The sequence below is a fragment of the Rutilus rutilus genome, assembly GCF_951802725.1.
Source record: "Rutilus rutilus genome assembly, chromosome: 18".
NCBI classification, from domain to species: Eukaryota; Metazoa; Chordata; class Actinopteri; order Cypriniformes; family Leuciscidae; genus Rutilus; species Rutilus rutilus.
In genome coordinates, this window is record NC_140231.1 from 3,048,534 (window position 1) to 3,064,509 (window position 15,976).

General features: G+C 36.7%; 1 protein-coding gene across 1 annotated transcript in view; it reads right to left on the reverse strand.

Moving 5' to 3' along the window:
• The window catches only part of pdlim4 (PDZ and LIM domain 4), a 51,376-nt gene that overhangs the window by 14,380 nt on the left and 21,020 nt on the right, over positions 1 to 15,976 (reverse strand). Inside the window, exons 3-4 of the mRNA XM_084386875.1 lie at positions 11,326 to 11,407; positions 1,733 to 1,932 (exon numbers count right to left, since the gene is read on the reverse strand). Of these exons, the coding sequence (XP_084243001.1) occupies positions 1,733 to 1,932; positions 11,326 to 11,407 (282 nt within the window). The remainder of the gene's footprint in view (positions 1 to 1,732; positions 1,933 to 11,325; positions 11,408 to 15,976) is intronic.

The window sequence follows — 15,976 nt, forward strand, 5'->3', positions numbered from 1 at the left end:
TAGTGTGCCTATTATTTATTTCAGTATCGGTGACAGATATCGGCCAATACTCCTTACAGTGATTGTAATCGTGATCGGCCACAAAAATCACCATTACTAATAATAAAGAATGAGTAGACATTTCCAAACAAGTCTGACTGTTGTTGAGTTAAGATCTTTGAAGGAACTGATTCCCCCCAAGAAAACAGCAGATACTTTGATGGATTTCCTTGTTGGAAGTTTCCATGAGAGTGATCAGTGTTATGACAACTCCAGCAATCCAGGAATTCATAAACAGCAGATTTGTCATATTCAGAGTAAACAGCAAGTTTTACACGCAAACAAACGGTTCTCGATCATCCTTATCTCTCATCCAAATACACTAGTGCTTCAGAAAAATTCAAGGATGTTTTGCAAATATCAGTGCGGCAGATGTTCCCTGAAAACGGTTCACTTTTTCCAGTCCTGTGCTTCGCTGAACTCATGAACTCATTTTTACATAACAATATGCCTGAAGAGCTGTAGCATATTTCAGTCTGAAATGTTTATTGTTGTGTGCAAGTGCTCTGAGTGAAGACAGGACCTGCACTGTAGATGTCCAACATGGGAAAGATCCCCAAGATCACTTCCTTGATAAATCACTATGTTTCTCACAGCCTTGTGAGGATCATAAATATGTGTTTCTGGCACCACTGCAAGACCGGTGTGGTTTGTGTTGGCTAGAGTTTAGCTGTGTACAGTTAACATGAATTTAAAACTGACCCTATTTACCTTGCGTTCCTGGTCTAACTGTTATTCCAAAGAAAAATGCACTGGGGCCAATCATATACCCAGTCCAATTCACCCCAAGCGCGACACAGGTCTGTTTTGCTAGTTTCAGCCTGACGCAGTTATCATTTTCACGTCATTTTCACATTGTTTAAATAGCAAATGCCTTTGTGCCCATCTGTTCACCCATGGGCTGCTGGTCTGAAAATGAGGTGTGTGTTCAGGCGCATTGTTGGAGTGTTGCTATTTTTGAGGAACTGAAATAGACTGAGCCATTGACCAACTGAAACCTGGTCTAAAGTCAATGCCGCAGTCTTTTTTTTATTATTTAAAGAGCGCGTTAGTGATGTGAGCCTATAGGCGAGTCCAACACGTGTACACTCTGCTTATTACACACACACTCTGCTTATTACACACACAGGGATGCGAAGCAGCACACAAACATGCCAAATATTACAAATAAAAGATCAAATGTAGATGGTCTTCTTGCACGCTTTAACCCCGCGCACGAGCAGATCCGTTTCCTCGCAAGAGAAGCGTTCAGTTTTGCCGCTTGCAAACTCCTCCATGTAAATAGCGAATCCGCCATGACGCGAGCACAACTGGCTTTTAAAGGGAATGGGAGATGAGACTCTGGTTTTTTTTTTTTGCACGTTACGCCCAAAACACACCCATTACCCATTAAGAGAATAGAGACAAAACACACACATTACTCATTAAGAGAATAGAGACAAAACACACACATTACTCATTAAGAGAATAGAGACAAAACACACACATTACTCATTAAGAGAATAGGGACGACCCTTTTAGACCATGCGCCGGGAGCAACGACCATTTTCCTCATCGTTAAACTAGCCAAAGGGGATTCGGACACGACCTAAGTGCACTTGCGCCGTGCGCTTTAGACCATGAGCTTAGATCCTTAAAATAGGGCCCATTATGCTATTCCTGTGCATGTGTGAAAAACTGTGAAATGTCCCACCTGTGAGGAGAGCCCAGGCTGAGGCCTGACATCTGCTTGGGAAGAGCTCCATTGCCGTTGTTGTGTGAATACAGTCCGGCTGGATTGTTGTACGTAGGTCTTGAGTTGCCGTTATTGTAGGACACACCGCCTGTGATGGGACTCTTGGGCGAGGGACTCTTCGGAGTGGGACTATAGCCACTGCTGATTGGTCGAAAGGTCTGTAAAAAAAGAAGAAAAAAGTATTTTACGATACCCTCATGTCACGATGCAATACATATCGGGATACGATATTATTGCGATACTCCAAGGCATATAATATACGGTTAACAAAAAATATCCTGTTGATTAAAATGCTAAATTTGGTTTTACATTGTGTGTGTAAATGAATAGTCTCGGACTTGGTGCTGAAACCCAAAGCACAGGACAATAGAGACACCAGAATAACAATATTCATGATTCTGAAGCTGAAAATACTGAATTATTGTAGATGAATATTCTCGGTCACTGACTAGATATATATAAAATAATGTCGCCCACTTTTTACTGGTAACATCAGACATTTGGCATTATCAGGACACGCACATATTCCCCCATTGCATTATTATACATTATATTCAACATTATATATAGCAGTTTAATGTCTGACACTAAAACTTTGAAAACTTGAATTTTTTTCTCACACAGTAAATTTAGTTTTGGGTGAACTATACACAATACATTTTGTGTCACACACTATCCACGATACATATTTGTTGCATTTTTGTATTGCGATATATTGTGACACGATATATTGTTACAACCCCTATTGTAATACCATCCAAATCTCTTCACAAAAAAAAAATATTAAGAGCAAATGATTCACTGTTTCAACTAAGAGCTAATATAATCTGAATTGTGATGACTGTATGATTGGAACAATACTTGACAGGTTTACAGATCTGACATGCACTCAATAAACAGCTTACTCGGAAAATATGTAAATATTTACTGTTGCAGACAAATTCCCATCATACATATTTGCCTCTGGTCAGCCCAGCTTTTGATTATAAGTTAGCAGCTCATTTTATGACATCCGCAGTCATTTAAGGCAACTTATCTGTGTTATCCTTTTTTATTGTTGTTTTGTTAAACGGTTTGTCTAAAGTATCGTATTTGGGTTAGGGTAACTGGTAAGGGTTAGGGTTAGACTAATTCTGAGAAAAGAAGAAACTTAATTTAATCTTAATGGCTGCCATAAATGGCTGCCAATAAATCTACATTAAGTTCAAACAAAAGTTCATTAAACAACAAATTATGGTGAAAATTCTGAAGGAATGGTAGCAAATTAGTCAAAACTTTTGCAGATGTGCTGTTCAATCTATTATTATACAAAACAACTGATCACAAAAAAATCGGTGAAACTGAATGCACCAATGTTTTATAATAAGCAATGCCAGGCAAATGTCAACAACTTTTCCATTTAAATATTAAGACACCATTTTGGGAGGGATGTAGTTTTGATATCATAGTCACAATAATTAAGTCTCTTCTGCTCACCAAGGCTGCATTCATCCAATCAAAAATACAGTAAAAAAAAATTAATATTGTGAAATATTATTACAATTTAAAATAACTTTTCTATTTGATTATATTTCAAAATGTAATTTATTCCTGAGATCAAAGCTGAATCTTCTTCAGAAGTCATTCTAATATGATGATTTGCTGTTTAAGAAACATTTATTCTCGGGAGTTGATACCAAAATGTGTGGCTTATCTTACTGTGTTCCAAGAAAAAATAACATTGGCATATTGGTTTGGAACGACCCGAGGGAGAATAAATAATGGCAGTATTTTCACAGATAGCGGAGGAATACATGTTCACATCAGCGCTCTGTACTTCAGTCCCACAGCAGGAGGCAGGAGGATTCGTCTGCAAATCATGAGGGCTCTGTTTTCTGTTGTTTTTAGCCTTATGACCATGAAAAATATCTCATATCAATCTTTATTACAGTTCAAAATGGGCAGCGAGACAAGCGTTTTATTGCATTTCTCATCTTTGAGTGGACAGAAGCCGGCTGTTCTCCTAGCTTTCTCGTTTAAAACAACGTGCGAGATAATGGGTTTGAAAGGTTCATATCATTTATCTCTTTTTTTTCCTCTTGAGCTCTACACATAATGTTAAAAACAGAATTCTTTGCACCAGTATCTTTGTAAATGCCCTCATTGAAAATGAAATCATATACAGAACATGAACTGTAGTTCCCTTAATATATACGTGGGGAAAAATCTATCCTTATATTTCATGCAATTTTACAGTAAAACACAGTTAAATGTACCATTTTTAGAAATAAAAAAGAACAAAACATCTTATAATTTGCAGTGAAAAGCAGACATTCCCAGAATAGCTTGTGTGACACTTCACAATTCATTTTAATAAATCTGTTTCTTCTTCGCTTTTTTTATCAGTAATGCACATTATGTACATCGTATGTTGTTAAATTGTGTTTTTGCATTATTTTATTGTCGTGTGTGTTACCATGATGGTGTTTTGTGTTATTTTGTGGATCTTCTATATATTATTTACCTCCGCTTTGATTTAACCACTACTACCGAAACTAATAGAAACATTAGTTATGGTTATCTAAAGCATATAATAATGATAATATTTAGAAATAACGTCTGTTCTGACCTTTGCTGGAAAGGAAACGTAGATGCATGCTCCTTTAGTTCACATGTCTGCCACAAATGGGTGTAACTGCAATAAAAATGGCAGATTTACTAGTCTACACATCTGGTGTATAGCTTATAAAAGTGCCAGTTTTGTAGTCTAACACTGAAAAGCATTCATTTGTACCTCTACCTTTTTTTAACATAAATTTTCACTACATAAGCTTAGATTTTTTGTTATTTAATAAATCTGGATAAGGCTAATGTCTCATTAAATTGAATTATTTAACCTATTCTGCAGTACAGTGGACCTAGAGGATCACTGAAACAGCAGCCGTGGTTGAAACAGACGCTCCTTTTACACGCTACGTTTATCATACTTCTCATGCCAGGGGAAATATTACAGGACACCCTTATCAGCCGCCTATACAACACTGTTTAAAAACAGTTTGGTTCTTGAGAAGTTCTGAATGGGTCAGAATGCTCACGAGACCTGAAAAGAATTACAAATGAGAGATATGAATATATATAAAAAAATACATGTATTATTAAAGAAATAAGAATGTGTATTTTGCTATTAAGCACATTTTAGCTGATTTTTTATTCATGTAATTCACTTAATGCAAATTATTGTAATGCAAAAAAGATAAATTGTTGAAATTGTAACGTATTTATTAGGGATGCACGATATTTCTGCAACCATATCGGTATCGGCCAATATATGATCATTTTTGATGTTATCATTATCGGCCCGATAAGAAAATTTGTCCGATATATTAAAGCCGATAAATAATGTATTATTTCCTTCAGCTGAGACACTTCAGATGCGCACTGATCAACATGATGGCTTTGAATTGCTTGAAATATGATTGGAATCACTTCAGAAAAGGAAAATACGGTTCCGTCATATCGGCTACATAAAATTATAATGAGAACATCATAATTGTGTGCTTGGGACATTGATTTTAATGGTGAGACTTTTGTTTTTGTAATCAGGCTCTTAAAAGATACATCAAAAATTGGATTTAGATTTATCAGTCAATATATCGGTTATCGGCTTTCAAATATAAAGAATTATCGGTTATCGGTATCGGCCAAAGTTTTCATATCGGTGCATCCCTATTATTTATACATACATCATGGTAGTGCTTGTTATTTCTACTGCATTTCATTTATGCTTACTTAATGCAACAGATGCCAGTGAAAAGCAAACGTGAAAATGGGACGTGGGTGACACAATTAACCCCTTCAGACCCTGTGTCCATTGGTATGGATATTACATGTTTTTTTTGTGTGTAAACCAATACAATTTTAAGTTTTAATAATATGAGAAATGCCTGGTCACTCATTGGCCCCTGATCATCCAAAGATAACTTTTATTAATATGATTTTATGTCTTCATAAGTATCATGTAGGTAACAAATCAGGTCTGAAGGGGTTCAACACAAAACACAACCACTGAGAGCAGTTTTCCCATCGCATTCCAAAAGTAAACGTTGCTGGTTAAAGCTAGTTTCCCATAATCGCCAGTGAGGGCCCAAAAGAAACACAAAAAGACCAGGGAGATATTTATGAGGAGTGTTTGTGTCTGCTCATAAATCCTGACAATCATCAGATTTCACTGACCTGTTTTACAGTGATATCCCAGCATGCCCTTTGGATCTGGGTGACTGCCCACAGAGCCAGAACATTCAGAACCAACCAAACAAGGCGGTTTGCTACTGCTAGCAATGAACTGTATAAATCAAAACTGACCTCAAACCTACTTTTATTAATTAAGGCTTGCTTTGGGAAAAATGACCTGTGATTTATGAAGGTTGATATCGACCTGAGCACTGCAAGGGAAGTTGAAGGGAGGACCTGATGGAAACCATATGGCCACTGTTGACAGACTTAAACAACCCACTCCCAGCATCAGCCCCGTAACATCACCGTTCCCTCTCCGAACACGTAATATAGAGATATTCATTCAAAAATAACACAATTTAGGATTTATTCATGCAAGACTTAAAAATGCACCAAACAACGTGAGATTTTTGAGACATTTGGTAACATAAAACACAACAAAATATAGCTTCTTAGATTCAGGAAGACTTCAGTACTGATGAGATACAGTTCTGGTAAAAAGTTTGGAATAAATACATTCTTGAAAGAAGTCTTGTATGTTCACCAAGCCTGAATTATTATAACTTTTAAAAAGAACAATTTCCATAACAATATTAAATATTACGTTTTCAACATTGATAATAATAAGAACCATTATTGATAATTGAGCACCAGTGATAATTGATAATAATTAGGGATGCACCGATATGAATATTTTGGGCCGATACCGATAACCGATAATTCTTTAGCCGATAACCGATATATTGGCCAATAAATTAAATTTTTATATAATTTTTGAGAGGCTGATTACAAAAACAAAAGTATTTCCATTAAAAGCCATGTCTCACGCACACTATATAATGTTCTCATGATAATTTTATGCCGATATCCTTTTTAAAGTGATTCCAATCATATTTCAAGCAATTCAAGCCATCATGTTGAACAGTGCGCATCTGAAGTGTCACAGCTGGAGGAAATAATCCATTATTTATCGGCTTTAATATATCGGCCGATGACATTAAAAATGAACATATATCGGTCGATACCGATATGGTGGCCGATATGTTGTGCATCCCAAATAATAATTGAGCATTTGAGCAAATCAGCATATTAGAATGATTTCTGAAGGATCATGTGACACTGAAGACTGGAGTAATGATGATGCTATTACTGGTAACCAAAATAAATAAATAAATACATAAATAACTATGGCTATAAAAGAGGGCCTAAAAGCCTGGTGGATCATATGTGACCAACTTTAAAGGGGTCATATAATGGTACATGCACTTTTACAAGTTGATTGTACTGAAATGTGTGTTGGCAGTGCCTGTACACAACCACCATATAATGATAAAAATCCATCCAGTGGTCTTTTTTTAATCTCCTTATATGTTTTCCCCCGACTCATATCGAGCCGTCTTCCCGCGTGACGTCACACGGTCGGATGCCCCTCCCACGATTGTTGATTGACAGCAGTGTTTCAACACAAACCCGCCCCCGCTCGTGAGCGAGCTGTCATCATAGTCCACCGTTGTTGATACGCTGGAGCAGAATGGTGTCTAAGCGAGTGTGGTGTTCTGTTCTCGGGTGTAATAAGGAACACAGCATCATTGTGATGTTCCTAAATCCGAACCGCTGAAGACGCAGTGGCTGAGTTTGTTTTCGAAGGGAATATTCCCCACGATCAACAGCAATGCTTTCATGTTTGCGCGAATCATTTCACACACCAGACTGCTTTACAAACGAGGGTCAGTATAAAGCTGGTTTTGCTAAGAAGCTGCTCCTGAAAAAAGGATCGGTACCAACTATTCGTGTTCCTGCTGCACCTCCAGAAGAAGAAGTGAGTGTAACGTTTTATTAACCTTTATATTAATCTTTGCAAATCGCTTGCACGCTTCACGATGAATGTGGCTATTTTTACACTCAGGGTACATTACGGCATGTTTTCGATGTACAACGTTCTCAATATAATTCATAATCCCAAGTTTATAATGAACAACGCGTTATGGTTATTGGGTTATTACAAACGGTGTACGCACAGAGCAGAGGGGCGGGGTGAGCAAAGCTCATTATCATTTAAAGACACATGCACTTAAACGGCGTGCTGAAAACAGAGCTGTTTTTGATCAGGTGAAATGAGTGTTTTCTTACAATACTAATGAGAATTTTTAATTAAAGTGTATTACAAACTTTTTATTTAGACCCTAACGAATCATAATAACTTGTACAAAAATGGCATTATATGACCCCTTTAAGGAATGGGCAATTTGGTTCCATTCATAAAAGAAATGCTGTCTCATATTACAACTGGTGACAAGACTTCCGAGCAATGAAACAATACCTCAGTTATGCTCCGACCTACACAGTCTGGGATAAAATACAGCCTCTGAAAAATTCTTTGGCTCGACCACATGCTTGGCTGTGTCTCCTTCCATTGGAAATGACGTGACTTGTTCTATCGCTATTCTTACAGATTTTCAACATTCATACTTTCCAGTGGCCATGGCAAAAGCCACAATGACTTACATCTCAGCATGAGGCACACATCTGCTCTGGAAATCACTGAAACACTTTATAGACGTTATGACATACAGTCACCAAATGTGAATGTGACTTTACTGAAGATTTGTGCAATGCCCATCTGATTCCAGTGTCAGGGCCAAGAACGATTTGAAACCATCTGTCTCATTTGCCACAAAATGGCTGACACAGGCTATTTTTCATTACATGAGTGAATACAAAGAAAACATTAGCGTCATGTTGAAAATGTATTTTAGGATGGAAGAATTCAAAGGCAATATTGAGGACTATTACATTTAATTTCCATAGAGCACCAGCCAAAAAGTCATCTTTCTGATGTGAAAATATCATGCCTTCACTGTCTATGTAATACACTGTTATAATGTGACATTACCCGTTTTAAAAATTAATGGTTATAATAATATTCTCCTCTTCTAATATGATATTTAGGGAGTGACATTATCCATTTTTGACACAGTTCAGCAGAGGTTGGTCTTTATTAGTTCCCTTTTGAGGGACCTCTATGCTGCAATGTGGTGTTAATGCTATGGAAATGCTTCTAGAGGAACCAGTGTCTGAAGCATGTGTGCAAACACATCAGTTCTATTGGCTGAGGTAGTCATGTGACGTGCACCAGCGTGACTATAAAAGAGCACCTATGTTAAACTTCATCAGCTTCTTTGACTTCAAGAAGTACTATATAGTGTAAACTTGTGAGTCTTACTGACGATATTAGCATATCTAAAGGGTCAAATAAACATGTCCATCCCTTCATTTCAAAAGTAACACTATAATTAATGAACTAAAATTAGTTAATGCATTCAAGTCCCTGTGTTGAAAATCATGTTTTTAAATGTTGTTCATGTGTCTATGTGGTGTTTTTAATATGTTTTAAGACAAACCATGTGTAAATTCATAAGTCAACACCATTGCTGAGTATTTTATCCTTAAAGTCCCTGTAAAGGCAATTCTAAAGTAAAAATCTAAACACATTATAAATGTTAGAAATGTATTGCTAAAACACGTTACAAAGACTGTGAACTGTGAAGTACTGAATTGTGGAGTTAGACCGTTAAACAGTTTTTCACCATTGCTGTGTTCAGGATTTTTTTGGGCGGGGCTAAAATGGTGGCTCGATGACTCACTGGAGCCGCTGAGCTCCTGGCCCCGCCCCTACTGTCGATGATGCACTGGAGCCGCTGAGCTCCTGGCCCCGCCCCTACTGTCGATGACACACTGGAGCCGCTGAGCTCCTGGCCCCACCCCTACTGTCCATGACGCACTGGAGCCGCTGAGCTCCTGGCCCCGCCCCTACTGTCCATGACGCACTGGAGCCGCTGAGCTCCTGGCCCCGCCCCTACTGTCGATGACCCACTGGAGTCGCTGAGCTCCTGGCCCCGCCCCTACTGTCGATGACGCACTGGAGCCGCTGAGCTCCTGGCCCCGCCCCTACTGTCGATGACCCACTGGAGTCGCTGAGCTCCTGGCCCCGCCCCTACTGTCGATGACCCACTGGAGTCGCTGAGCTCCTGGCCCCGCCCCTACTGTCGATGACGCACTGGAGCCACCGAGGCTGCCCCCTCCCCTATCAGTTTGCCGCTTAATTGGGAGTTACTGTCAGTACTATTTACTACAGCCTACAATTTGCTAGCTAGCTATACCTTCGTCACGGAAATGCGTATTACCTGGATGCGATCACTTACAAAACAGATCGGTGTCCTTATTTAAATTTCCGAACAACGATCATATCAAGAAGAGGTGGATTAATTTTGTGAAGAGCCACCTTGATGGAGAGCTGAGGATCACCACCAACACCCACCTCTGTAGTGATCATTTTACACGGGATAGTTTTATAAACTTTAGTCGGAGACAACTGGGATTCACTGATAATCCGCTGTTACTGGTGAATTGGGCCGAACCGCCTCGGCCTTCATCCTGTCATCGCGCGACAACTGGTGCCATCATCGGCAGTACGTGCCCGCCAGTCAACTTTCCCGCGAGTGGGTGTGGTTTCAGCGCAGCCAGCAGACACGCCCCCAGCGTTTGAGAGCAGAGACCACTGCTCATTTTTTCAAGATTTTGATAGCTTATTTTATTTACTTGGCTGCTTTTTTTATCATTCAAATTTGGCTGGGTGGCTAATAACACATTTTTCTGTGGTGTGACAAACTCAAAACAAATACTTAATTTTGACTTTACAGGGACTTTAAAACTGCAGTGAACCAAAGACAGTCTCAAAAACACGCTTTGAAATCGCTGGTGTTTCTGACGTCACAAACTACCTTGTAACCAATCAGATCAACGTGTGATCGTCAACCAGTGGATCTCTGAGCTGAGTGAGTGAGTGGAGGCGGGGCTCATTTGCATATTCATAGAACCATGTATACTAAATGAGGCAAGGGTGTCGAGTTACATTCAAACTATTTTAAGGCATGATGACTTTTTTTTCAAGGAGAAACATTTAAATATGTCATTTTGGTGATCGAAGATTAGTAACTAAAGGGGGACTTTCATTGTTTCAGTATTTATTCATCTTTGTTATAGTTTGTTCAATCAGAAGGCAAAACATTTATATATTTGACTTCAACTAGTCCTCAAATTTTGCAAAGGCTTTTGTAATATAATTTTTTGTTTTGCATTTAAAGACAATTAGGCATTGTGTAGTTGTTTATATTTCTATGAAGCAAACAGCTGTTGCTAGGCAATGAAACAGATCACAACATGCTCACAGCATTTTGTGAATTTCTCTGGATAAGTTTCTGCTTAATCCCTTCAATTAAAATGTAAATGAAGCTGTCTGGAATAGTATCCTATTGGGAAATCAAATATGAGGGTTATACCTGTGACTCAGACTCCAGTATTCCGGTGTATGGACTTGTCTTGGTTTCTTCTATTCCAGTTGGAGACCAAACCTTTCCAGATCTAAAGAACAAGACCAAAGGTTAGGTGAATGAAGGCAAATATCGACATACATCAGTGAAAACAGTGTGCTTCTCTTTATCTATAACTGATAACAACATTGATTGACATCAATGATCTATTCACACTCGTGGTTGGCATTTGGTGCTGCTATTAGAATGTGCTTTCATCCAAGTCCTGACACTTTACAATATTCAAGCAGAAGTGCACCCAAGCATGCATTTCATCCCACTCAGATGATTTTCTTTAGTTGTTTTGATGTGGTATGAAATCTGTACTACTTTGCCAGTCCAAATGTCTTCAACAACTGGATAACAAAGTCCAGATGTTCTTTAATAAAGTGTAACCTTAAGCAAAATCCATTTTGCCCAAGTAATGGCCTGGTTTCACAGACAGGGCTTAGATTAAACCAGGATTAGGCCTTAGTTAAATTATGGCATTTAAGTAGCTTTTATAAATGTGCCTTAGAAACCAACATTACTGGTGTGCATCTTCAGACAAAACATTGGCACTGACGTATTTTAAGATGTATGCTTTCAGTTAAAACAGCTCAAACATGTATTTTAGTCTGTGACTGGCTCAAGCCTCGTCTGTGAAACCGGGGGATGTGTTTTATAAAACCTTTTAGAGCATAAATGTACATGCAAATGACAAAAAAGAGAGAGAGAGTTCCTAAAGTAGGTAGTGGATCTCACGAAGACTTTCCAGATATGTCCATGTCATGATACTTCACCTCAAAATTAAAAGAAAATTTGTAAAGTACAATTTTAACTGTGAGCCATGGTAGTATGGGTTGTATTGCTTTCATTTGTTCTGATTCTAATTAACCAATATATATACAGTGCCTATGCATAAGTTTAGACAACCATGCTAAAGTTGACTAAAAAGAGGAATAAAAAATCATCTTTTGGAAATTGAACTTAATGCCTTAATTTAAAAAATTAGGAAAAATCCAACCTTTAAGGACACCAATTTTCTTTGTGAATGAATAATGTATCGTAAATAAATAAATGTTCTTCCTTAAAATACAGGGTGCATAAGTTTGGACACCCCTATGTTAAATTCCCATAGAGGCAGGCAGATTTGTATTTTTAAGTATTTATTTGTATTTTTTATTTTTTTAGGATACTATGCATCCTGATAAAGTTCCCTTGGCCTTTGGAATTAAAATAGCCCCACATCATCACATAGCCTTCACCATACCTAGAAATTGGCATGGGGTACTTTCCATAAGATCATCTCTCAATGCAAATCAAACTAGCTATTAGGCTAACTGAAATAAAACCATGCCAATGTATATTAAGGAAGAACATTTATTTATTTACGATGCATTATTCATTCACAAAGAAAATTGGTGTCCTTAAAGGTTGGATTTTTCCTAATTTTTTAAATTAAGGCATTAAGTTCAATTTCCAAAAGATGATTTTTTATTCCTCTTTTTAGTCAACTTTAGTATGGGTGTCTAAACTTATGCATAGCACTGTATATACTGGTTATATATTGTATGTGTGTATGTATGTATATATATATGCAGTACAGGTCAAAAGTTTGGAAACATTACTATTTGTAATGTTTTTGAAATAAGTTTCTTCTGCTCATCAAGCCTGTATTTATTTGATCAAAAATACAGAAAAAAATGTAATATTGTGATATATTATTACAATTTAAAATAATTGGTTTTTAATTTATTATACTTTAAATGATCATTTATTTCTGTGATGCAAAGCTGAATTTTCAGGATCATTACTCCAGTCTATCACATGATCCTTTAGAAATCACTCTAATATGAGGATTCATTATCAAAGTTGGAAACAGTTCTGCTGCTTAATATTTTTTCATAACCTGTGATACTTTTGTAGGATACTTTGATGAATAAAAAGAACAAAAATAAACATAAAAAAGAAGAAGCAAATGTTTTAAAAATAGAAATCTTTTGTAACAACAATATACACTACTGGTCAGTGATTTTTTTCTTTCTTTTTTTGAAATATATCAATACTTTTATTCAGCAAGGATGTGTTAAATTGATAAAAAGTGACAGTAAAGAAGATTTATATTAGAAAATATTTTATTTTTATTTTTAATAAATGCAGTTCTTTTTAACCTTTTATTCATCAGATATATTAGGCAGCAGAACTGTGTCCAACACTCATAATAAATCAGAATATTAGAATGATTTCTAAAGGATCATGTGATAGACTGGATGTCACATGTGACACTGAAGACTGGAGTAATGATGCTGAAAATACAGCTCTGCGTCACAGAAATAAATTATTTTTTAAAGTATATTCAAATAGAAAACTATTATTTTAAGTTGTAATAATATTTCACAATATTACAGTTTTTTTTTCTCTGTATTTTTTGATCAAATAAACAGCCTTGATAAGCATTGGAGACTTCTTTCAAAAATATAAAAGAAATCGTAATGTTTCCACACTTTTGACCTGTACTGTATATATACACTATGTCCAGTTGGGAAGATTGTCATTTGACCGAGAATGAGATTTTTTCCTCATAGTAACGAGAATATGAGGGTTACAGTAAACGTGCTTACTAATAAAATAATAAAATAATTGAATAAAATATTGTCACAATGCAAGAAAACAAAAACAACAACTACAACATAATGGTCAAGTTAAATTGTAAAACTAAAGATATTGAGCATCTTTTGACCAAAAGGCAGAACAAAGACATTGGTTTTCCTTTGCCCCCACTCCACTTCCACCTACATGCACACAGCTATACACAGATCTGGGCAACAAAGAGAGCTCTGTGGGCCCTCCCATAGTGGAAACCTCATCACTGGAGCATGAATGCACCCCCTTCTGAGTTGGCTTGGATGTGGCAAAGTGAGGCAATGACTTAGAAATGAATGTCAGAGTGACTTAGGACCATCTGGATGTGACTGATTAAAGAATGTTTTCCATATACCCACTCGAATGAAGAGACCCTTTCAGCGGACAGGAGGCTTGTAAATGGCTGTAGTGGGAACATATAGTTATTGTTGCATGTAGGGCTGCGTAGTATAATAGACATGTGTGGGAACAGGAGAGCTTTTTGTCACATTTGGGAGGGAGTAGTTTAAATTAGTGTCACCTGAGCTACCGTTTGCACACCAGTCTTCAATCTTTCAATATGGATGGCATCCGACAAAAAAAACAAAAAACAAAAACATTATAAAATGAATTCATTCAATAACCATTTTAATATTAGTGACAGATAAGAGTAAGAGTGTAACTCAAACATCGTTTAGAAAACTAGTCCCCATACAAATAGGGCTTAAGATTAGATTTTTTTTAACAACTTGCACTGGCGCAGATCATTTACTTATTTAATAAAAAAAAGATCATTTACTTTCCAAATAAAAAGATGAAATAAATTTTTTTTTGATGTAAAATATTTTTCACATCTCAAAAAAAAATGAGATGTAAAATATTTTTCACATCTAATAAAAAATAATATATATATATTTTTTTTTTCTAGCAAAAATAGCAGTATTATTATATATACCATACCTGTGCTATGGAATTACTTTCCGTGATTTGGTCATTGTTTAAACTCAGCGAAGACTAATGTGTCACATTAAGTTTAAGGCCTTCTACATTCGGGAACATTACAAACGTCACATAAGAAGACACAGACAAATAAATAGTCATACTCTTACTCCATCAACAACGTGAAGTATTGTGTGTGTTGGGAATGAGAGGGAAATGAGCGAGGCAGATGTAGTGGGCAGTGATGACGCACAATGTACCGTTTTGTTTCCAGTCTTTCTCCATTATAATCCGTCAAGCAGTTTTGAAGTCAGAATGTGGCACATAATTATGCATCGTGAGCCTGTTCAAAATCTGTCTTTTATCAGAACAGCTATGAGACACAAACACTTAAATGACCTCCTCATGGGGACACGTGGGCTTTTTCTCAGCGTGATCTCATGAGTATTGGTGTGTGAGACTTTTTATGTACGAATTAGGCTAAGTGTGGTTATAACACACGTACTTTTACGTGTGCTTTCATTAAAAAATAAAACGTAAATGTAAATTATATACATATGAACAACATTATAGATATAGACAGACATGTATATGAATCCTCATTTATAAATATTGAATTCATAGGTCATAGGTTGATTCTATTGTATTTATGATCACTGAGATGTTTTCAATCGCATCGTTTTAATGCAGAAGACTCTTAAAACGATAACATGTCAGTCTGTTCTTTCAACTTGTTTCAAAATATAATCATTGAACTATTACTTATGTACAATTTATTTTGCTTGCCGTGGGATACTAAACAAGCGCTGTGTCTAAATAAGTTAGAGGTAAGAATGGGTTTAGTGGCTCAAAAATATATCTATTATACTGAAACTAAAAGTGTGTGTCTTACATAAAATGTTTTCCCCTCTGGTTGGGATTTCTTCAACGTGTAACTGAGTTGCAATATAGTGAAAGATTTACTTTGGCTTTGCTACATTTGTTGCATTTCCAATTCTGTTTTAGAAAGGTGACTAATACCCAGATGTTTCCAGAAAACATGAACTGCTCAAATAGAGTTTCAAAATGTGTCATGTCA